The following is a 24,534-nucleotide window of genomic DNA, read 5'->3' as shown; positions in this document are numbered from 1 at the left end:
ATCGGAGAAAGAAAAGGCTTTTGATGGGTATATATATAATTGCTCTTCTTCTAGCTCTTAAAGAGTTAAGAAAAAAGGCAAGCCTTGCGCTGTCGTCGTCGCTCGCTCGGCTCGGCTCGGCTTCGGCTTCGGCTTCAGATTTGGTCAAAGATTGATTGATTAATCTTTTTGGACAAAATTCCTTTCAATTATTTAATTAATTAATTAAATAATTAACGAAAAATTCAATCCGGAATAACCCATGAACCGCGACCCGGTTCGGTCAGGCCCGTTTTCTTTCCCGAATTATTAACCTTTTTAGAAACAATGCCAGCAACTCTATAAATAGAGTTTGAATCCCAGAATCTTTTCTTATGAAATTTTCTGAGCTTCTTCTTCTTCTTCTTCTGCACAATATTTTTCAGTGTGTTTTACGACCATTGAGTGGTTCGCAGTTCATCAGAGTTTTAGTACCAATACACTGGTGAGTTAAATCGTTCTATCCTGGGAGGATATATTCCAGCACCTCGGGTACTTGAGGGGAATAATTTCCTTAAGGACACACTGTGTATTCAGTGGACTCGATTTATTCCTATACTATTTTTTTGTTTTTCAGAATCTATTTCGTTAAACAAGTATTACTAAATTTCTGTTTTATTTTTTTCCAGAAAGTTTAATTGTTTCTTATCGCAATACAGAATAATAACAATCTTAAGGAAATTTTTTTTTTTAATTCTGTATTTTGTTTGTGGAGATTAAAACCTGTGTGGTTTTCTACTCCTTCTGAATTTTACTATTCTGATTTGAAGATATAAAAAACTTCATCAGAGTATTGAAATTCATAAAACGATTTGAAGAACATAAAAACTTCATCGTTTTTCTATAAAACAGTATATAAAAACTTCGGTTTTATTTATTATACATACTGTTTTTTTTGTTAATAACAGTATTGTGTAATGTTCTGATTTTGCCATTAATTGAACTCTTTTGTTATTTACAGTGAGAAATGGCAATTGATAATGGAAATTCTTCTGCGACTATTGCGGCAACGACGATAGCCTCGTCAAGCCGGACTGCTGTTCTACCGGCAGAGAAACCGGGAAAATTTTCCGGAGCCAACTTCAAAGGATGGCAACAAAGGGTGTTCTTCTGGCTTATCACACTTGGTATGCAGAAATTCACTAGTGAAGAACCTCCAGTGCCTGCTGCGGACATGCCGGACAACGAGAAATTCATGATTGTTGAGGCGTGGAAGCAGGCAGATTTTCTTTACAAAGGCTATATCTTAAGCGCTGTAGAGGATGACTTGTACAATGTGTACAATGCGATGAATACTTCGAAGGAATTATGAAACGCACTTGAGAAGAAGTACAAGACTGAAGATGCATGCTTGAAGAAGTTCATGGTTGCCAAATTTCTAGACTATAAAATGATAGACAGCAAAACTGTTGGAACCCAACTTCAGGAGCTTCAACTTATTTTTCATGACCTTATTGCTGAAGGTATGGTCGTGAATGAAGCATTTCAAGTGGCTGCAATGATTGAAAAATTGCCTCCTTCGTGGAGATATTTCAAGAACTATCTTAAGCACAAGCGCAAAGAAATGAAGTTGGAAGATCTTGTGATTCGTCTCAAGATTGAGGAAGATAACAAAACCGCCGAGAAGAAGTCTCGTGGAAATTCAACGATCATGGGAGCTAATATCGTTGAAGAGACTGCTCCAAAAAGTAAGAAGAGAAAGAGGTCTTCTGGACAGACTAAGGAGCAAAATAAAAAGAAATTCAAGGGCAGCTGCTACAATTGTGAAAAAACCGGTCACAAAGCCCCTGATTGTCGTCTCCCGAAAAAGTATAGGAAGAAGGGACAGGCCAACATAGTGGAGAAGAATTATGACATTGATGATCTATGTGCAATGCTTTCGGAATGCAACCTAGTTGAAAATCCGAAGGAGTGGTGGATTGACTCTGGAGCCACTCGACATGTTTGTGCTGTCAAGGAAGCATTTGCGACTTACTCTACTGCTGGTCCCGAAGAAGAGCTTTCCATGGGAAATACTGCAACAGCCAAGATTGAAGGTTATGGGAAGATATTCCTGAAGATGACTTCCGGCAAGGTGTTAACGCTCAACAACGTTCTTCATGTTCCTACTATTAGGAAGAATTTAGTTTCTACTTCTTTGCTTGTTAAGAACGGATTCAAATGTGTATTTGTTTCTGATAAAGTTATTGTAAGCAAGAATGAAATGTATGTTGGAAAGGGCTACCTCACAGAGGGCCTCTTCAAACTAAATGTAATGGTTGTTGACAGCATGAATAAAATTGCAGCTTCTTCTTATTTATTGGAGTCAAATGATTTATGGCATATTCGTTTAGGACATGTCAATTACAAAACCTTGCAGAAGTTAATTAATTTAGAAGTGTTGCCTAAATTCGAGTGTAATAAATTAAAATGTCAAATATGTGTTGAGTCTAAGTTTGTAAAACATCCTTATAAGTCTATTGAAAGGAATTCAAATCCTTTAGACTTAATTCATACTGACATTTGTGATATGAAGTCGACACCATCTCGAGGTGGAAAAAAGTATTTTATTACTTTTATTGACGACTGCACTCGATATTGTTATGTTTATTTGCTTAATAGTAAGGATGAAGCAATTGAAGAATTTAAGCAATACAAGAATGAAGTGGAGAATCAATTGAATAAAAAGATCAAAATGATTAGAAGTGATAGGGGTGGAGAATATGAATTTTCATTTGCAGAAATATGTTCGGAATATGGAATTATCCATCAAACTACTGCACCTTATACACCTCAATCCAATGGAATTGCGGAAAGGAAAAATCGGACATTAAAGGAAATGATGAATTCTTTATTAATAAGTTCCGGATTACTACAAAGTTTGTGGGGCGAAGCTATCCTTACAGCTAACCGAATACTCAACAGAGTACCCCACAGCAAAACGCAATCTATTCCATATGAAAAATGGAAAGGAAGAAAACGCAACTTGAAATATTTTAAAGTGTGGGGGTGTCTAGCAAAGGTACAAGTTCCTTTACCTAAAAGGGTTAAAATCGGACCAAAAACTGTTGATTGCGTTTTCATTGGATATGCTACAAATAGTAAAGCATGCCGGTTTTTGGTTCATAAATCTGATAATCCCGAAATTCACATTAATACGGTAATGGAATCAGATAATGCTGAATTCTTTGAAAGTATCTATCCGTATAAAACTTAATGTGAGTCGTTAAGTGAAAGACCTAAACGACCTCGGGAAGAACCAAAGGAAAATATTCCAAGTATAGAAGATCCAAGGCGTAGCAAACGTCAAAGAACATCTACTTCCTTTGGACCAGATTTTATGACATTCTTGCTTGAAAATGAGCCTCAAACTTTTAAAGCAGCTATGTCATCTTCTGATTCAGCGTTTTGGAAAGAGGCAGTCAATAGTGAGATTCAATCAATTTTGGATAACCATACATGGGAATTGGTAGATCTTCCTCCAGGAAATAAGCCTTTAGGTTCGAAATGGATCTTTAAACGGAAAGTGAAAGCTGATGGCACTATTGAACAAATATAAGGCAAGACTTGTTGTCAAAGGTTATAGACAAAAGGAAGGCCTTGATTACTTTGACACTTACTCGCCAGTAACGAGGATAACATCTATTAGGGTGTTAGTGGCAATAGCGGCCGTGTATGGTCTTGAAATCCATCAAATGGTTGTTAAAACAGCTTTCTTAAATGGAGAATTAGAGGAAGAGATTTACATAGAACAACCTGAGGATTTTGTGGTAACTGGTAAAGAAAAGAAAGTGTGCAAACTTGTTAAGTCACTTTATGGACTTAAACAAGCACCCAAACAATGGCATGCCAAATTTGACCAAACAATATTGGCAAGTGAGTTTAAAATCAACGAGTGCGACAAATGTGTTTACATTAAAAACACTCCAGGTCATGAAGTCATTGTTTGTTTATATGTTGATGGCATGTTGATAATGAGCAAAAACATGGCAGATATAAATGCTACTAAGCGCATGTTGGCTAGCAAATTTGATATGAAAGACTTAGGAGTTGCTGATGTGATCTTAGGAATCAGAATTCACAAGACTCCACAAGGTCTAGCATTATCACAGTCTCACTACATTGAAAAGGTACTTGACAAGTTCAAGTATTCGGATTTCAAAATTGCCAAGACTCCAATTGACGTGAGTTATGCACTTCAAAAGAATGAAGGTGAAAGTGACTCACAATTGGATTATGCAAGAGTATTGGGAAGTTTGATGTATATCATGAATTGTACACGACCAGATATAGCATGTGCTATTAGTAAACTGAGTCGGTTTACAAGTAATCCCAATCACATACATTGGATGGCAATGAAACGAGTTTTGGGGTATCTCAAACATACCCAAAATTACGCTTTGCATTATAACAAATATCCCTCCGTGATCGAGGGATATAGTGATGCAAATTGGATCACTGGATCATCTGAAGTTAATCACTGGAGCAGTGTCTTGGAAATCATCCAAACAAACGTGCATCGCCCGTTCTACAATGGAATCTGAATTCATAGCTTTAGATAAGGCCGGTGAAGAAGATGAATGGCTCCGAAATTTCTTGAAAGATATTCCATTTTGGACCAAACCTTTGGCACCTATTTGTATACATTGTGATAGTCAAGCGGCAATAGGCAGGGCAGGGAGCGTTATGTATAACGGAAAATCTCGTCATATACGACGGAGATACAATACTGTTAGACAACTACTCTCTAGTGGTGTTATCACAATTGACTACATAAAGTCAAGAGATAACGTGTCAGATCCACTTACAAAAGGCCTATCTAGAGAGGCAGTTGAAAGATCATCAAAGGGAATGGGGTTAAGGTCTAGGACAAGTCATCATGATGGTAACTCTACCTAGCAGACTGGAGATCCCACGAGCTAGGTTCAAAGAGATCAAACAAAGTTATGAATGACTGTTCAACATTGTCAAATAACTCAACCCATTCTCGTGATGAAGACAATGTTCAGAAATCGAGGTAAAGCATTAAGGCTTTTTGATGAGTCAACAAATCTTAAAGGTTTTTTTAATGATTTGCTAAGTCTGGTAGGATATGACCAGATAGTGTGTCTATAGGATTACACGTTTAGAAATCACCTATGTGAGTATGAAGTGTAAGTCGCTTCAAGGGGAATGAAAGTAAAGGCCCATTCTCTAAGCACTCATGAAACCGGGCGGTGTTCATGGCTGAAACGAACACAACCGTGAGCGAGTATATCCGATATATTCACTACGGAAAGTTCAAAGGGAAACCTACTTATCCAGATGCAATTAATTCTTGCATGTAAAACACACACGCGTCCGTGCATTCCTTTATTTTATAGCCATTCCCCATTCATGTGGGGGATTGTTGGGATTTTTAGCTTGTATAGCTTAAAGAAGGTGAATGAGAAATGGAGAGAAAATAAAATATTTGAGTTTCCCTTGGGAAAGGGACATTGTCCCATATCGGAGAAAGAAAAGGCTTTTGATGGGTATATATATAATTGCTCTTCTTCTAGCTCTTAAAGAGTTAAGAAAAAAGGCAAGCCTCGCGCCGTCGCCGTCGTCGCTCGCTCGGCTCGGCTTCGGCTTCGGATTCGGATTTGGTCAAAGATGGATTGATTAATCTTTTTGGACAAAATTCCTTCAATTATTTAATTAATTAATTAAATAATTAACGAAAAATTCAATCCGGAATAACCCATGACCCGCGTTCGGTCAGGCCCGTTTTCTTTCCTGGATTATTTTAAATTTTTTTTTTCCCGCAATATTTCCAAACACCCCTTTTCCAACAGCCATGGCTGTTTCTGAAATGTTGCAAACCTTTTCAGAAACAATGCCAGCAACTCTATAAATAGAGTTTGAATCCCAGAATCTTTCCATACGAAATTTTCTGAACTTCTTCTTCTTCTTCTTCTGCACAATATTTTCCAGTGTGTTTTACGACCATTGAGTGATTCGCAGTTCATCAGAGTTTTAGTACCAATACACTGGTGAGTTAAATCGTTCTATCCTGGGAGGATATGTTCCAGCACCTCGGGTACTTGAGGGGAATAATTTTCTTAAGGACACACTGTGTATTCAGTGGGCTCGATTTATTCCTATACTTTTTTTTATTTTTCAGAATCTATTTCGTTAAACAAGTATTACTAACTTTCTGTTTTGTTTTTTTCAGAAAGTTTAATTGTTTATTACAGCAATACAGAATAATAATAAATACTACTCCATATTCTTTGGTAATTCTCCTGGTTTTACTAGCCTTCCTAATTTTTTTTTGGCTACTAGTCTTTGGGTATTTTAAGAAAATTACATAAATATTCTATTAAAATACTTTTGCTTGCTTGTTTTCTTACGAAATTTTTTTTTACCAATTTTTCCATTATGTGGTATTTATTATTTACCTTCACAAAACACATGTATATACGGTTTTCTATCTATCATAACATAGGTTTCTTTTTACTTTTTTTTTTTAACGTATAAATGGCAAGTGTTTCAATATCACTTAGATATTTGCATTAGTTTGTACACAAAAAGTTATGTCGCTAAAAATATATTGTTCTAAAACACTCTGAAAGAATAGAAAATTACAGTTGGAACCGTCAATCTTTATCATCTCATACAAAATTATGAAAGAACACAAATTGTACTTCATAAATAAAAAATTATTTTTTATATTAGATTGAAGTTCTGAAAATATATGTACATTTCCAAATGCGTATCACATAAGCATTTCAAGTATTAGTAAAGTAAACATTATTATTGAAATTTTTGATATCGTTAAATCGGGCATTTCGTAAATTTTATTGTGGAAGCCAAAACTGTCTTGTTCTTCCCTATTGGAGGAACGATCATCAATTTTTTTTTTTTATTGTGGAGTTGGAAGAATATATTGTGAATAGTATCGTGGTGAGCAAGATAATTCTAATTGAAGTGTATCTTTTTTGCATTAGAATTTAGAATTCTATTATAAGTTGACATTCCTTTTTTATTTACGTCTAATTTTAGGAATATGTATACATTTCTTACCTTTTCTTATTTACCTAGGATTCTAGAAATTTTTCTTCTTAATGTCGGATACAATTTAATTGTTTCTAAGTTTCAAAGCTAATAAATCTACATTGATAAAAAAAAAGTTAGATATCAAAGTACTAAATATTAGAAAAGTTAACATGAAAAGTTGTTAGATAGTTAAAATATGAAAAAGATTTATATAAGGTCAAATAACAATCGATTTTAAAATTTTAAATATTAAGATTTCCTTTGTATTTCAAATAAGGAAAGATTTAATAATAAAAGTTTAACAGATTTTAAAGTCTTAAATATTAGGAAAATAATTCAATTATTGTTTTGTCCAATTTTAAATATAATTTAAAGGGTAAAAAAGACGAACAATATTTCGCTAAGGAGATTCGTGTTTTGAATATCATATAGATAAACGAATATATTTTTCTGGGAATATTTGTAGAATGATGGAATTACCTAAGGGTGGCAATTTGAGCCAAAATCCATTTAACCCGTCCAAGGTTGGGCCGCTCATTGACCCGCTTATTATTAAACTCAGCCCATATTGATTTAGCCCATCTTAGCCCATGTAAAGTTTGGCTGATTTTTAACCTAAATTGATCCATGAGCAACTTTGCAAAAATATCTTTAAAATAAGTCTTTTTTGTTTGGTGTGTTATATATGACCATACGAAAAGAAAAAAGTCGTACATTTGGTAATTAAATAATTCATAAGAAACAACATATATTAATTAAAGTTTGGTAAGAGTTGGACAGATTGGGGTACGACCCAAATTTTAGCTCATCTTGACCCAACTCATCTCAGTCCAAGTAACTTTTGAACAGGTCATCGACCCACCTATTTATGGGGCAAGTGCACAAATAATTATTCTCACGAATGCTATTGTAACGACCCGACCGGTGGTTTTGACTATTGCAATCTCGTTTCCCCATTTACTCCTCAAATTGTGAATTACAGTTGTTATTTGGCTTGCCGGGGTAATTGGTTTGGGTCCAGTGAGATTTTGAAATGATTTGGAGCACTTAGTTCCAAGGTTTAGAATTTAAGTTGAAAAGGTTGACCGGATGTTGACTTATGTGTAACGACCCCGGAGAAATTTTGCTAAGGAAATTAAGGTTTGGTGGTGCCGAGGTAGATCAATTAGTACAAAGATTATAGAAATTTCTCGCGGCGAGCTTGCTCGCCGTGGCTCAGACTTTTTGGGTTGAACAATGCACCGATGTATAAAGAAAAATTTTGTCGGAAAAAGGGTCATTTCTGCGACCATTATGTGGTCGCAGAATCACTCTGCGGATCGCATAATGATCGCAAAGTGGATCAGGAGAGGGGCAAGATTTGAGAAAGATCTGCGGTGCACTATGCGACCGCATACCTGTTTTGCGGTGCATTATGCGATCGCAGAACAAGTATGCGGGCCGCATAATGACTGCAGACCGGGTCAGTCACGCTCAGTTTTGGAGGCCAAATTATGTGGCCGATATGCGGACCACATACCTGTTATGCGATCGCATAACTGCGTCGGAACTTCCATTCTTTCTAATTTTTGACCCGACTCAACTTCGATTTATAGCCCTAGAAGCTCATTTTTGAGCCAAAATCTGACATTTTAGAGAGAGGTGAGAGCATTTTAGAGAGAGAAAGTGAATACTTAGTCATTTATCCATCAATTCTTGTTCAAGGTTTGAAGATTTTACAAGGATCTTGCTAGGGCTTCAAAGAGGTAAGAATTTCTTTCCCTAATTCTTCAATTTCGAGTTTGGAGTAAAGATGGGTGAATAATAGTATGATTCTTAGGTATAAGAGTATTATGTATACATACCAATAAGGTTGTGGAAAGATTGTTAAGTTTAAATGGGTAAAGATTGGGTTGAAAATGGTAGAAATCTTCATAGACTTTAATTAAAGATTTGAGGGTCGAGTTGATGTCGGAATTTGGTGAAATTTGTACGGTTGGACTCGTGGTTGGATGGACGTTCATACTTTATAACTTTTGTCGAGCTCCGAGGCATGGGCCCCATTTTTGAGTTAATTTCGGATTTTATTGGAAAAATTAGTATTTCCTTATGGAATTAATTATAATAATTGGTATTGACTGAATCGAATTAATTGTGACTAGATACGAGACTTTCGGAGACAAATTCTCGTGGCAAGGGCATAGCGGAATAAAGAATTACAAGGTTTGAGGTAAGTAACAGTTCTAAATTTATGAAACCCCGGATTATGTGTTATGTGATTGGTTTTGAGGTGACACACATGCTAGGTGACGGGCGTGTGGGCGTGCACCATAGGAATTGTGACTTAATAAAATTTCATATAACTGTATAGTTAAAAAATCTGTTAATATCCATACATCCTCTACATGTTAGAGAAAAATTGAGCTGAGACTCGTATTAAAAATCATGCTTTGGCATATGTTTCTATTATTGGTACCCACTGAGGTCATTTTTGTGGTTGAATAATATGTTTAAATTGTAATTTTTCACTCAGTCATGTTTATTCATTTTATATCATACCTCAGTCTCTCTTATTTATTATTGATGCGTCATATCACTATTTTGGAGCTGCTTATCATGATTTCTGAGAGCCCGAGAGACTGGAGAGGTTGATGACTGAGTGAGGCCGAGGGCCTAATTGTGAGGATATTTATGGATCGGACTGCACGCCACAGCATGTTTATTGATTTATGCCATGATTGGCTTGATATAGCGCTTGGGATGAAGGAGCCCCTCCGGAGTCTGTACACACCCCCAGTGAGCGCAAGTACCTACTGAGTGCGAGTGCCGAGTGCCGAGTGCGAGTGCCGAGCGCGAGTGCCGAGTGATGAGTGACTGTGAGGAAAGAGTGACTCTGAGGTTGGAGTGAATGGAAGGACTGAGTGACTGTTACTCCGAGAGGATGTATTGATTTCATTATTTGCTGCATTTCAGTTGTCATATATCATTATTGTTTTTGAAATTTCGGATAAATATTATTGTCTGTTTCAGTCAAATTTGATATGAAATTACTATGAATTTCTAAATGTTGAACTTGAGAGCATGCCTACCCTTTTATGTGGAAAAGTACTGTATTTGGACTTAGCTGTGAAGCTCGTCACTACCTTCAGTTCTTATTTATTATTGTTACTTACTGAGTTGGTTGTACTCATACTACACCTTGCACTTCGTGTGCAGATCTAGATGATCCCGGATACAGTGGGTGTTGATTCTTTTGCATAGTCGATTTTCCAGAGAATCAGAGGTAGCTGCCATGTTTTGCAGACCTTGTCTCTCCTTCCCTATCCTTTTGTTATTGTATTTGGTCTCAGATTATTATTAAAGACCAGATTTTTCCCAAACTTGTAATGTATAGATACTCATGTACTCACTGACACCAGGTTTTGGGAGTGTTGTATTGGAATTTGCTAGTTTTTTGGTATTGTATTAAACATTATGTTTTCAAACTTAAAGGAACTCATGAGTTATTGATGTTGTCGGCTTGCCTAGTACTGAGATAAGCATCATCACGATAGGTTAGAATTTTGGGTCGTGACAGCTATTTAGAGATTAGCCAGCACTTATGTTGTCCTGAAATTTTAGACTAAAATTCTTAGCTTCAGGACAATCCATGACATTTTTGTCCTAAAAATTTGAACTGAAAAACTGAAATTTAGGACGCATAGGCTAATTCCTAAATAGTAGCCCTTTATAGTGGCTACCCGATGTTATTTCTATTCTATTTATTGGCTCAGTTCATTTTGACCCTCCAAAATCAGTTCAACTCGCCCATTTGAAAAATTAACTCCCACAAACATGAAGAAGATTTAAATATCTGAAGATGCGCTCAAGGAAATAAAATTTATTCATCTAGTTGATTTAAGCTATGTAGCTTATGAAAACTATTGAATTTACTTAAAATCGATATAAAAAAATTGACATAATTAATCTCAACATAAAATTCTTCAAAATCTAGTACAACCGTGTAGTTGGCTACATAAGAAAAAAATCGCCGTAGCATTTGGATGAAGGTATTAAATAATGGGAAAATGTCATTGTATATGCGCTTTTAAAATAATAGCTGAAATATATATATATATATATATATATATATATATATATATATATATTATATACAAAAATTATATAAATTTTATACACTTTTTCGACATACCAAATGTAAATAGTTTCTGGCAAGGACTAAATAGTTTCATGTTTTGTAGTTCCTCCATTTAGATCGAGATATGAACTAACTTCCCTTTTTAATTTAGATTCGCTGATTTAAAAAAACACGAATAATTCGAAGCACATATTTTGAATTTTAAATTTTATAATACAAAGATGAATTTAAGACATAAATATAAAAAATATATCGTTGTAATTTTAAGCGGATGAGACTTTACCTAGGAAATACTGCAATTATCAATTAGAACAGATCGGTAGGTTTGAGTAGGAGATGTTTACAGGTGTTTGGGGCATGATATCCAAATTCTTGTTTTGATTTTGATTTTGATTTGAGCTGTAAATATCTTTGGTTTGTAAATAAAAATTTTTACTTTCCACCATTTTGTGTGATATTACTTGTCACGACCCAAAAATCTCACCCGTCGTGATGGCGCATATCTCAATACTAGGCAAGTCGACAATCTCAATAAATTTTCATATTTTTTTAAATTTGAGAGCAGAATGATTAAATTTAGCGGAAGAAATCTCACAAGTACAAATATAAATACTCCCAAAACCTGGTGTCACTGAGTACATGAGCATCTACTATGAATACAAGTCGGAAAAATACGGTCTATAATAGTTTAAGACCAAATACAGTAAACAAGGAGATAGGGAAGAAGAGACAAGGTCTGCAAAATACGACAGTTACCTCAACACTGCGCGAAAGAATCAACACTCGCTATGTCCGGGAACACCTGAATCTGTACACGAAGTGCAGGGTGTAGTATGAGTACAACTAACTTAGCAAGTAACAATAATAAATAAGGAACTGAAGATAGTGACAAGCTACACAGTTATAGTTCATTTCCAATAATTCCAGCAAAGAATAGACATGCTTTCAAATCCAGCAGTTTAAGTCAAATCAGTTTTATATAGTTCAAGTTCATGTAATCCGGATATAAAATCTTTCAGAGAATTTCACAACAATGATAGATAGCAACTAAGTGCAACAACAAATGAAAAGCAAGTACAGTCTCTCAGGACAACAATCCCTCAGTGGGCTCCCAGTCCTCAGCACTCACACTCAATGTGTACCCGCGCTCCCTGGGGATGTACAGACTCCGGAGGGGCTCCTACAGCCCAAGCGCTATAATCTGCACGGATAACTCACGTGCTATAATATCCTGCACGGATAACTTACGTGCTGCACGGACAACTCACGTGTTGCACGAACAACTCACGTGCTTTAATATCCATACCTCACCGACATGCCCCCGGCCTCACTCAGTCATCAACCTCTCTAGTCTCTCAGGCTTTCGAAAATCACAAAGATCAGCCCAAACAAAGATAACATAGCGTATCAACAAATATCAAGAAAAACTGAGGTATGATACGCATGTAAAATCATGACTGAGTACAAGACAACAATTAGCAAATAATTCAATAAGTACGCGACCTTTGCGGATCCCAACAGTACTATCATATAGCCTAAGCATGATTTATAGTCAAATTTTTTTAACACATAGAGAGCATATAGCTAACAACAAGTTATTCAACCTTACAATTTTACGGGACGGACCAAGTCACAATCCCCTCGGTACACGCCCACACGCCTGTCACCTCCAAAATAATCACATAACACAAAAATCCGGGGTTTCGTACCCTCAGGACCAGATTTAAAACTATTACTTACTTCAAACCGTGAAATTCTTATTCCGCTAAGCATTTGCCTCGTGAATTGGCCTCCAAACTCCTCGAATCTAGCCACAAATAATTCGATTCAGTCAATAAAATTTATCGGAATTAATTCCATAAGAAAATGCTAATTTTCCATAAAAATCCGAAATTTAGCTCAAAAATCGCCCGTGGGGCCTACATCTCGGAACCCGACAAAAGTTACAAAATCCGATAACTCATTTAATTACGTGTCCAACCATACCAGTTTCACTCAAATCCGACTCCGAATCGACACCGAAATCTCAAAAATTCGTTTCTATGAGATTTCTAAAATTTTCCTTATCAATCTCAAAACACTAATTAAATGGTGAAAATAATAATATATTCGTGTATATTGACCAAATCCGAGTTAGAATCACCTACCACAATATTTTTTCTTGAAAATCTATCAAAAATCGCCTCTCCTCAAGCTCCAATTTTTCAAAAATGGCGAATGGGACGAAGTCCCCTGCTTTATAATTTTCTCCAGGCAACCCTCGGTCTTGCCTCGATCATGGTCCTCGATCCTGGGCCTCGATCATGGCTCTCGATCCTGGGCCTCGATCCTGGCCCTCGATCTTGGCCCTCGATCCTAGCCCTCGATCCTGGCCCTCGATCTTGGCTGTCGATCATGGCCCTCGATCCTGGCCTTCGATCATGGCCCTCGATCCTCGGCTCGATTTCTTGGCTTGATTTCTGGGCTCCCCAAATTTCCAGCAGAAGAAAAATTACAGCAGCTGTTTTAGTCCAACTTTTGATCCGTTAACCATCTGAAACTCACCCGAGGCCCTCGAGACCTCAACCAAATATACCAACAAGTCCTAAAATATCATACGAACTTATTTGAAACCTCAAATCACATAAAACGATACTAAAACCACGAATCACATCCCAATTCAAGCTTAATGAAATTTAAGAATTTTCAACTTCTACATTCGATGCCGAAACCTATCAAATCAAGTCCGATTGACCTCAAATTTTGCACACAAGTCATAAATAACATAACGGAGCTATGAAAATTTTCTGAACTGGATTCCGACCCCGATATCAAAAAGTCAACTCCCCAGTCAAACTTCCAAACTTAAATTCTTATCTTAGCCATTTCAAGCCTAATTTAACTACGGACTTCCAAATAATTTTTCGGACACGCTCCTTAGTCCAAAATCACCATACGGAGCTATTGGAATCATCAAAATTTAAATCCGAGATCGTTTACGCATAAGTCCACATCCGGTCAACTTTTCTAACTTAAATTTTCAATTATGAGACTAAGTATCTCATTTCACTCTGAATTTTTTCCGGACCCGAACCAACTGACCTGGTAAGTCATAAAATAACTGTAAAGCATAAAATTGAGCAGTAAATTGGAGGAATGAGTTTATAATACTTAAAACGACCGGTCGAATCGTTACATATCTCAACTTGTTTAAGGAAAAAATTGTTATTACTATATAGCTGACTATCGGGGATTTTAACGTTGTTGGTCCGATGAATCTAAAGCTTTGTTACTAAAAACTTGTCTCACGGTATAATACGTTTGGCACATAGACGATTTTGTGGGTTAAACATACTTTCCACTTGGTCTCTCCTCTAAAGTAAGAAAAAAGTTGGAAATAAACCTAATATTGAGATTTGAGCTTGTGAAAAAAGGACTTGATATTTTATAGACGAAATTTCAGAGAGCACTAGAGTCTTATAGCTAATTATAATTCGCCGCTATTATTTCAATATTTACCGGTAATAGCAAATATTTCCTTGCCAGGCGTTTGCATTCATTGCATTCGTTCGCGCAATGTATATAGCTCTGCGTAAATTGTATCAATTCGGGCAACAAATACAACCTGTATCCACTGTATTTATTCGCTCAATGAATATAATCACAGCGAAATACAGAAATATTGGGGTGTATACAAAAATACAAACAACAAAAATACAGAGATGTATACATCGGTACATAACTACAAAAATATAGTCAAATATACATGGTGCAAAAAAAAAAAGACATTCCATACCTGAAAAAATACATATATGGTATAATGCGAAATACAGAAATACAGAGATTTGCTAGAAAATTCTTCCCTCGAAACACAGAAAGACAGGTGATTTTGCTATAAAATTTAAATATAGCTACGAATAATAATTTTTCTAAAAGTATAACTACGAATGATAAATACAGTGTATACTTTAGCTACACCCGGCAATTTTTCCTTTATAATATTCCTAGTAGTAAAATCTCAAGAAAAGAAGTTTGTCAGACCGGCCCATTATAGTTAAGCCCAGTCACAACTAGGCAGTCCAGTCCCGAAGCTTAACAAGTAAGCTTGTCCCTTCGGGAACATCCGATAAAAGTGGAACGATACAGAGAAATGGTCCAAATTGTTTAAATCTCTAACCGAGGTCAGTTTTCATTTCTTGCATTTAGAAATAATGATGAGAGATTTCTGCAATTTCAGTTTCTGAAGTGCATTACGTGTCCTGCAAGATTTAGGTCAAAATGCACATTATGGCGATGGCGAAGGCATTATCTTTTCCAGATTATACGCCAATATACATGTCAAATCCTTTCTGAAATTGGGCTAATTAGTGTTTTGACCATTTAATTTTATAGTTAATCAGAAGAATGTGTTCAATTTTGGAAGAATATTTGTGTTCAATTGTTTGCTTAAGTTTAGGCAAATTGCATACAAATGGGAAAGAGGAAAGGAATATACTAAGCAAGTTATATGCATATGCTTTGAACAACCTATGTCAAATGGATATACATGGTTATGTAAATTGATTTGATTCCTTAAAAACACAGTAGAACTTTACAACTTGAATATCCACTTCTGATCTGCACGATACTTCTACACGAATGAGGGCCAGCTGAAGAAGTATCATTCTTGCACTATTTTGAGGCAAAATGGCTGTTACAATCAGTGGAAGAGAGCTCGACTGGAACTTTGATAGCTGAATGGAAGCCAGTCGAGACATGCTTTCCAAGAACCCATCTTGGGCTGGGGTTAGCATAGATTGAAGGGAACGTCCTAGTCTTGTTGGCAGCCAACTTAATGGGTTGCGAGTCAGGAAAAGTGCAGGTCGCTGGTCTTGGTGCCACATAACTAAGAGAGCCATTTCATTTAGGGCAAGAAAGAATGCACGGGCACGAACATTGCCAGTTCTCATTAGGTATGTCGCGGTCCAGAAAATTGGAAGAACCATGAGCACCAGTGTTAAAGGAGGCTGAGCTAAATAGAGCTATGTAGAGGGAATTCTGATCTTCCAATTCCTCCCCGTCACTGATTGATGGGAGTTTCCTTCGAGCAGCTTAGGATTATCTGGAACATTAAACAAGGAGTTATTTAAGCTATCAACCACAACAGTTGTAAGCAGAGTTATGCAAAAAGTTTATTAACTTAATCTCAACCTGGAGTTTCATCATTCATGTTTGAGATTCTTCAAAATGTTACCAGAAACTATTTTCCCGACCCAGTTTGGTATATGTGCTAGTTCAAAACACAAAATACTGTGTTAATGGTTTATAGTCGTTTTATGGGACAAGAATTAGAGCCCAATACATGCATCCATATATAAAAAGGGATTTATGGAAACTTCTAACAGTACTGGAGCTTGGAACTTTTGTTAAATTTCTTTTTTCCCCTCAATAATGTGCATATGCACGCGCATATGATTAAACTACTTCACAAAGCATAAACCAGTTCTGTACTGGAGAATTACTCGTGCGTTTGTGAAAATGATCTTTGTTAATCAGTGTGTATATTTCAGTCTATCTTCTAAAAAAAAAAGAATCTCAATCTGCGGCAATGTTTTGATGTCCTTATGGAATCCATTAATATAAGAAGACTAGGATTAGCATTTAACTTGTAAAATGTGGGAATTTCCTAGATAGGCAATCACGTGTTGGACTCTACTGCATAATCTTTCATGACTCCACTTTCGTCATACTTCAATTCACTAATTAACCAATTTTCCTTCATCAAAAGAAAATTATGAAAGAAGTTGGCAATTGTGACTGGCTGATGTATACTAAGCTCTCATCTGTTTATGTGCAGAAACCTTCACACCTGTGTTCGTCCCTTCCGGGACATCAGACAAAATTGGAATGATACAGAGAAGATTAGCATGACCCCTGCGCAAGGATGACAAGCACAAATCGAGAAATGGTCCAAAATTTTTTCTTCCCATTTCTTCAGAGCTCCATTTTCGTGGGTTTTTGCTTTTTAACTCAATCTTATTCAGTTGAACTCTCTAACCTGAGGTTAGTTTCCAATTTCTAATAGTGTGTAAGTTAAAAGCTTCTTGCTTTAGAAATATTGATTAGTGTTGTGAAATTTCAGTTTCAAAAGTGCATTCAGATAGTGTATTGAGCTTATCCTTGTGTTCAATTTTTAAGAACAATTGTGTCGTTTGGTGTTGGAAATTAAAGCATTGAAACTCTCTGTTTAAAATTTCTCTTACTTAAGTTGCTAATTGAAAAACAAAAGAACAAAATGAATTCTCTTGCATACGAATGGGAAAGAGGAAATGGACATACTAAGCAGGTATGCATTTGTACTCTTCATTTGCCTTGAATGTATAATATGGTTAGTAAATGTGATTTGATTTTTTAAAATACAGTAAAACTCTACTAGAACTTGAATATCCACCTCCGATCTACACCAGTATCAAGATACGTTTACATGAACGAGCGCCAGCTAAAGAATTATCATCTCCTGCACTATCTTGAGGCAATTTGCCTGCTACTGAAAGTTCAATCAGTGAAAGAGAGCGCTGTGGAAACAAGAAAAGCATAGAATGAAGGGAATGTTCCTAGTCTTGTTGGCTTTGCCAACTAAATGGGTTGCGAGTCAGGAAAAGCGAACATGGGGACTCAGGGTCGGGGCGCAACGTAATAAGAGTCATTCCATTTAGGGCAACACAAAATGCACGGGCACAAATATTGCCAGTTAATTAGATTTGTCATTGTTTAGAAAATAGGAATAACCATGAACACCAGGGTTAAAGGAGTCTGAGCTAAATAGAGCTATGTTGAGGGAATGCTGATTTCCAATTCCTCCCCCAGTCACCATTTGATGGGGTTTTCCTAAGAGCGGCGTAAGATTATTTGGAACATTAAACAAAAAGTTAATTAAGCTATCAACTAAAGCAGCTGTAAGCTGAGTTATGCGAAAAGCGTATTAACTTATCTCAACCTGGAGTTTCATGTTTGAGATTCTTTAAAATTGTTACCAGAAACTAATTTCCCGACCCAGATTGGTAAACGTGCTAGTTCAAAACTCAAGAACCTGTGTTAATGGTTGGTAAATTTTATATGGCAGAAGAATTAGAGCCACCATAAAAATCATACTGACCATTAAAACAGGTTCTTGAGTTTATGGTAGAAGAATTAGAGCCCAATAAGATGAATATCTTCGCAATTCTTTTGGTGTAACACGGCTATAATAAATGACATAGGTGCCATGATTGACTTTCTTAGCTCATTACACATTTCTTAATTGTATCCATCTTGTAATTACTTGCCAGCACACTGTTGTTGCTGAAATTTATCTACTTCCTTTTAACAATCAAAAAGAATTAGAGCCCAATACATGCTTCAATCTATAACAACGGACATGTATTTAAACTACTTTCTTACGAAAACTACTAGCTTTTCTAGAGTTTGGATCTTTTAGATTTTTTTCTCGCCTCAATAACATGTGTGCGCGCGCATGTATTTAAATTACTTCACAAAGTCATAAACCAACTCTGTACTGGAGAATTACTCATGGATTTTTGAAAATGATCTTTGTTAATCATTGAGTATACTTCAGTCTGTGGCAATGTTTTAGTGTCGTTGCTGGATCAATTAATTTAAGAAGACCGGGCTTGGCATCTAACTTGTTAACTTGTGGGAATTTCCTTGATAGGCTATCACATGTTAGACTCTACTTTAGTCATACTTCAATTCACTACTTAAACAATTTTCCTTCATCCAAGGAAAATTATTTAAAAAGTTGCTAATTGTGACTGGGTGATGTATTGTATACGACAGTAACTTGCTCTACGGGATTCCGGAGACCAAGTAAAGAAACAGAGGCAAAAAGACCATTTATGAGATTAAAATGCTCCCTGAAACTTTGAAGTGTTAACGGGCTATAAGTTGGGATATAGTGAGACTATTATCCGAACAAGTAAGGTCAGGTGTGACTAAAGTCTCTTGTGTGTCATTGTCTTTATTCTTGGAAAAGGCAGGAACTTTAGGATTGGGCAAGACCTCAGTTTCATTTTTGAGCATGGAGTACACCTCCAACATCGATGGTCGGTCTTCCCATTTTTCTTGGACACACAATAGTGCAGCTTGCATGTATCTCAGTTGCTTGCCTATTCGAGAATCATCTTGCAGTGACAGATCAAGAAAATCCACTCCATTGCCTTTTTCCCAAAGTTCATATGCCTGAATATTGATCGTATTAGCTTAGTTTCCACGTAGAAACTTTTGAGATTGAACTAGTTAGATAAGACGGCAAAGACTTACATATTCTAGAAGATTCAGATCGTTCTTGATTCCATATTCACTTGAATTCTTCTTTCCGCCAAGGATTTGCAACAATAAAACTCCAAAACTGTAAACGTCATATTTCCTGGAGTATAGACCTCGCTTAACGTACTCTGGAGGAACACAACCACTACAGAACACAAGCTGCAATGTTAGGAGGTAGGAGTATTAAGTAAGTAACAGTGGTTAAGAGTCATGATATTTACTAGGTCCCGACAATCCTTCCGGTGTTTGCTTCCTTTTCATCTTTCTGGAAAAGTTTAGCTATACCAAAATCTGAGATTTTCGGTTTCATCTCATCGTCCAGTAAAATGTTGCTAGCTTTCAAGTCTCTGTGAATGACTGTGAATGCTGAGTACTCTTGTAGGTATAGAAGTCCTTGAGTAACTCCTCCTATAATACGAACCCGCGTCTCCCAATCTAACTGCAGGCTCTGTACTGGATCTGCATCACATAATGACTTATTGGACATGTGGCATATAGATGATCATATGCCTTAAGATCTTGGATTACCATATGAAGTGCTATTACACATTTTGTTTACTAGATGTTGTGTACATGGTGTAATTTGTTATATGCCAAGATTTTCTGGATTCAATATAATTTTGTAATGAAGTAAGAGTTTACACACCGTAAAGGTAGAAATCCAAACTTTTATTTGGCATGTACTCATAAATCAGTATCTTCTCTTCTCTTTCAGTGCAACATCCCTGAAGTTGTAGAACATTGACATGCTGTAACTTTGAAGCAAGTGTGACCTCATTCTGGAACTCTTCTACTCCTTGCTTAGAGTATGCTGAAAGCCGTTTTATTGCAATTTCTTGCCCATCACTTAACCTTCCCTGGGAAAATAGGGAGTATGATTACTATCTAAACTGGTCATAAGGCTATCTTCCCACTTACCATGTAAAGCTTTTTTCACATCTTGTCCAACTGCACAAAGTATCTCAGGTATTTGCTTGGAGAAGTGGTGACAATACACATTGAGTGCTAAAAGTGCATAAGATTAGCTTAATTTTTCTATTTGTATGCTCCAAACGATGATTTTGATGCATCAATAGGAAGTCATTTTAAAACTGTTCTTTTTCATCTCATTTTGCTTGATGACTGCTTTTACGAATTGGACTCCACTGTTTTTACTCTTTTCTGTTTCAGTGAAGTGAATGAAAACAAACAAACAAAAGTTTTGGCTTCTTCCAAGGACTTTACCGATAACAATTGAAGGTAGTTAAAAGGTATGTTATGCACTAACTAGGGACTTGTTACTTTTTAGTTTCTTTTGTTTTCTTAAATGATTATGGTTATTTTTGAATGCTACCAAGGTGGTAATTCCATTTCCCTGCCGTACTTGTTTCTGTACTTCTGATATATTATGCTTAGGATTCTCTGATCTCATGGCCACCTAGCACTACGACTTATAATTCGAAACACTTGTAAAAGGATAAAGCAAAAGTTGCCCTAGTAGAGCTTTGCTCTAGTGGTAAGAGCCAGCTTGTGATGTGTGCTTGCGTGGTTTAGGCATTCATCACAGGTTTGAACCATGCCACAAACAAAAGTCTGGTATTTAAGTGGAGAAGGTAGAAGGCAGGCCGGTCATCCACCTAGTTTCGAACAGTGGTCCACTGGACCTCAGGGTTTTCTCATTATCTTCACAAAAACTAAAAAGAAGCAAATGTTGGGTTGTCAACATAATACCTTATAAACAGGTCCAAATCCTCCTTCCCCCAGCTTGTTTTTAATGGAGAAATTGTCTGTAGCTGCTTTTATTTTGTCAAATTTGAAAACTTTTAGGTTATGACCTATAGCTCTTTCATTCAATTCCCTGATCCCTATAATCAAAGGAAAGCTTTTCGATTCCAGTATATTCTGGTTGGTCAGTTAAAAGAAATAGTGACAAGGGGTTGAATTAGTTACCTTCAGATCTTAAGGTTTTCTTTTTCAAGATAAACACTATTGTACTTAGTAGGAGAATGGTGAGGGTGAGCGTTGGCAGAAGAATTGCCAGTAACCTTCGGTTGCTGCCGCTTTGATCTTCTTCTTCTTGGTCCTGAGCTGTAAAGAAAGTTAGTATTAATTTGTGAAAAAAACATTAGTTGATAGAGCTGAGTGTATAGGAGTTGGTGAATCTTGAAATGGTAGCAAAGCTCTCTATGATTTAAACCTGTTTTTGACAGCTCCCAATTGACATCATCACTTGGTATTTGGAATGCAGCAAAACCAAGAAGCCCCTTATCCTTCGCATAAGAAACTTTAGTTCTAATAGCCTCGACATCATCATAACCAATCCAAAATGATCCAATGGTGACATAGTTCACAACAAATGTGGAATTATAGACTGGTGTGACTCCATAACTTTTCATATACTGCTTGATGTATCTGTAGCTAATTGATCCGTCTTGTGTTATTGCCAAACCTCTTGCAGGTGTGCGTACCGTGTTATGTTTTGGATTCACAAGTGTCCATGCATAACCATGGTATGCCAAACCTAGAACTATTTTATTGGCTGGTAATCCTCTCTTGATCCATTCCTTTATACCATAGTCTGTATTTAGTTTGCTAGTAGGGTCATATAAAGCTGCATGTGGTGCTGTAAAATTATCTTTTGTAGGCAAGTAGTAGTCATATGCTTTGAGATGAACCCAATCAAAGTTTCTGATAATTGTATCTATTGGGTAGGACATAGAATCTAGCATAGGTGAGTAGTATGCTCCCATAGTCAAGATCAGTGTTCTTGTACCAGAACTCTTGGACTCAGAATTAATCGCTGTCCGCCACTCTTCAATGAATGATCTCATATTAGTCATGTTTGCATCTGTGTTCGGGTTGACACCAATAAGATCCAGCCCTTGAAATCCATATTGTCGAGCAGTTTTTATTGACGTTGTGATGAAAGATTTCCTACGAGAAAACTGGCTAGTCATCGCGAAAAAGTTAGGGGACTCATCTCTTCCTCCCCAGATGGATAGAAGTGTGATAACTGAGGGATTCTTTTGCTTCACAGTGTTTGAGAAGGTAGAGATATACGGTTCATCTGAGTGAGATACGTAAAGCTCAAAACTTGAAGCGTTAATATATGCAAAGGCAAAGTGAATGTGTGTGAACATAGTGGAAGGAATTTCAGGAACTGGAAACTCACTGCCAGCATACCAGAACCCAGATTTTATCCAAGCTGTTGCATCAGAAGAACTCGAAAACGGAAGAACAAGTAGAAAGAGGAAGGAGAAGAGGTTTTTGGAAGACATTTGAAATAAACAGTTAAATTCTTCTTTAGCAAAGATTCTTGATGTCAAGCAATACTCTTTTAGAACCAGCAGGACATATCTAACTGTCAACCTTGTAAACTTCTTGGTAAAGTGCCTTGTAACACGATAACAGGTATTCTTGATAAAGTGTATGTGCTGGTGAGAATAGTCGAGGTACGCCCAAACTGGCTATACACCACCGTCATAACCAAAAGAAGTGCCATGTAACACAATATGTAAAGGTCTATAACTAAGTTTTTGATTTGCCTAACCCCTTTGCTTGTAAAGATTGAATTGGTCAATTTGTTGTATGCTTGTTCCTTTGTGATCAAAAATGATTTTGGTTGCTTTCGTAGAAACTCCTGTGCATTTATGAAGTCAATATGAATTTGGCTTTTAGGTATATCTAACTATGCTGGAAAGAGCCGTGAAATCTTGGATGTTTGGTCATCCTTGTATTTTCTTCCCCGGACTTCACGCATAGCGGGTTGACCTTTTGTATTTTTCTCATATAACCAGAAAATTCTTGATACCAAAAAGCTATACAGTTTTAGAACCAGCAGTACATGTTTAACTTTCGCAATCTGAACTTGTTGGTAAGTGCTTTGTGGCAAAATATATAAAGGTATGAAAGCTATGTTATTGGTTTATTCAAAAATAGGTGGAAAAAAGTGTTAGATGACCATATTATGTATAACGCATCTAAAAGATGCGCTATACCTTAACGGCGAGTTACCCCGTTAAAATATAGCGCATATAATATATGTGCTATACTCAGTATTTGTAGCCATAATAATTGACTGCATAGCGCATCAATTATATGCGCTATGCATAAACATGAACGAGATTTCTTTCGCTTTCAAAATACTTTGGTCATTTTTAAAATCTGACAACTCTTCGTACATGTTATGGCACCAAAGTCCATTTTTCTTTCTTGTTTGAAAGCAAGGATTAAAGGCACTTACTAGCCAATCATAATACTGATATTTAAAGATTATCCAATGCATATTATTTTTAATACACCAAAATCAACCGGTTAAGATTAGTTATGCTGAAATTATTTTTTATCGACTGGTTGGTTTTAGTGTATTAAAAATAACATGCATTGAATAATTTTTTTTAAAAAATATTTATATACAAAACTACCTTCCACATTCTTTGGAAAGGATTTGAAAAGGGCTTAGAAGCATATTTATGTCTTTATACATGTTTATTCATGTATTAAAAATCATGATATTGTTAACGCCATAATTTGCTATTCTTAAAGGGTGTACCAAAAATTAAAAAATCACTTATTATGAACCGGAGAGAGTATCAAATAACCCCTAAGTGGCTAATAAGTGTCTTTAAGTGATAGCATTAAGTTTAAGTAGCTAATAGTACTTTTTAGGTGATTGTATTAAGTGGCTAATAAGTGTCTTTAAATATCAGTATTATGATTGGCTAGTAAGTGCCTTTAATCCTTGCTTTCAAACAAGAAAGAAAAATGGACTTTTGTGTCATAACATGTAAGAAGAGTTGTCGGATTTTAAAAATGACCAAAGTATTTTGAAAGCGAAAGGAATCTCGTTCATGTTTATGCATAGTGCATATAATTGATGCGTTATTGTAACGACCCGACTGGTCGTTTTGAGTATTACAACTCTGTTCCCCCATTTACTGCTCAATTTATGTTTTACAGTTATTATGTGACTTGCCGGGGAAATTGGTTCGGGTCTGGTGAGGTTTTGGAATGAATTGGAACACTTAGTTCCAAGGTTTAAAGCTTAAGTCGAAATAGTTTAGCGGATGTTGATTTATGTGTAAACTTCTCCGAAATAAAATTTTGATGATTCTAATAGCTCCGTATGGTGATTTTAG

At 36.3% G+C, this 24,534-nt stretch overlaps 1 protein-coding gene, 1 long non-coding RNA gene and 1 other non-coding gene across 4 annotated transcripts; 2 read left to right on the top strand and 1 right to left on the bottom strand.

Annotated features, from left to right (window-relative positions):
- Positions 1-15,203: 15,203 nt before the first annotated feature.
- Positions 15,204-22,994, top strand: LOC104087148 (uncharacterized). Of its 2 annotated transcripts, none has more exons than XR_684227.4 (3): positions 15,204-15,294; positions 16,950-17,155; positions 20,588-22,994. It is a non-coding gene; the product is annotated as an uncharacterized lncRNA (long non-coding RNA). The 2 variants fall into 2 exon arrangements; XR_684226.4 differs by lacking the exon at positions 15,204-15,294 and adding an exon at positions 16,124-16,261.
- LOC117274385 (U6 spliceosomal RNA) lies at positions 16,970-17,072 on the top strand. The gene has a single exon (XR_004504491.1). It is a non-coding gene; the product is annotated as a U6 spliceosomal RNA (small nuclear RNA).
- On the bottom strand, positions 18,970-22,674 carry LOC104087147 (cysteine-rich receptor-like protein kinase 19). Its single transcript, XM_009591553.4, has 7 exons — positions 21,594-22,674; positions 21,347-21,484; positions 21,128-21,261; positions 20,064-20,274; positions 19,639-19,876; positions 19,412-19,562; positions 18,970-19,330 (listed from the first exon to the last, which is right to left on the bottom strand). The coding sequence occupies exons 1-7, from the start codon at positions 22,672-22,674 to the stop codon at positions 19,022-19,024; spliced, it is 2,262 nt and encodes a 753-aa protein (XP_009589848.1). The 3' UTR covers positions 18,970-19,021.
- Positions 22,995-24,534: the final 1,540 nt, after the last annotated feature.

Source organism: Nicotiana tomentosiformis, chromosome 11 (genome assembly GCF_000390325.3).
Source record: "Nicotiana tomentosiformis chromosome 11, ASM39032v3, whole genome shotgun sequence".
Classification (NCBI taxonomy): domain Eukaryota; kingdom Viridiplantae; phylum Streptophyta; class Magnoliopsida; order Solanales; family Solanaceae; genus Nicotiana; species Nicotiana tomentosiformis.
Note: the sequence above shows the minus strand (reverse complement) of the source record. Positions and strands in the feature narration are given on the sequence as shown.

Coding starts and splice junctions, on each gene's coding strand:
- LOC104087147 (XM_009591553.4), bottom strand. CDS start 22,674: ATGTCTTCCAAAAACCTCTTCTCCTTCCTCTTTCTACTTGTTCTTCCG. Junction 19,563..19,638: donor GGAAGGATTGTCGGGACCTA/GTAAATATCATG, acceptor TGTGTTCTGTAG/TGGTTGTGTTCCTCCAGAGT. Junction 19,331..19,411: donor ATCTGAATCTTCTAGAATAT/GTAAGTCTTTGC, acceptor ATCAATATTCAG/GCATATGAACTTTGGGAAAA.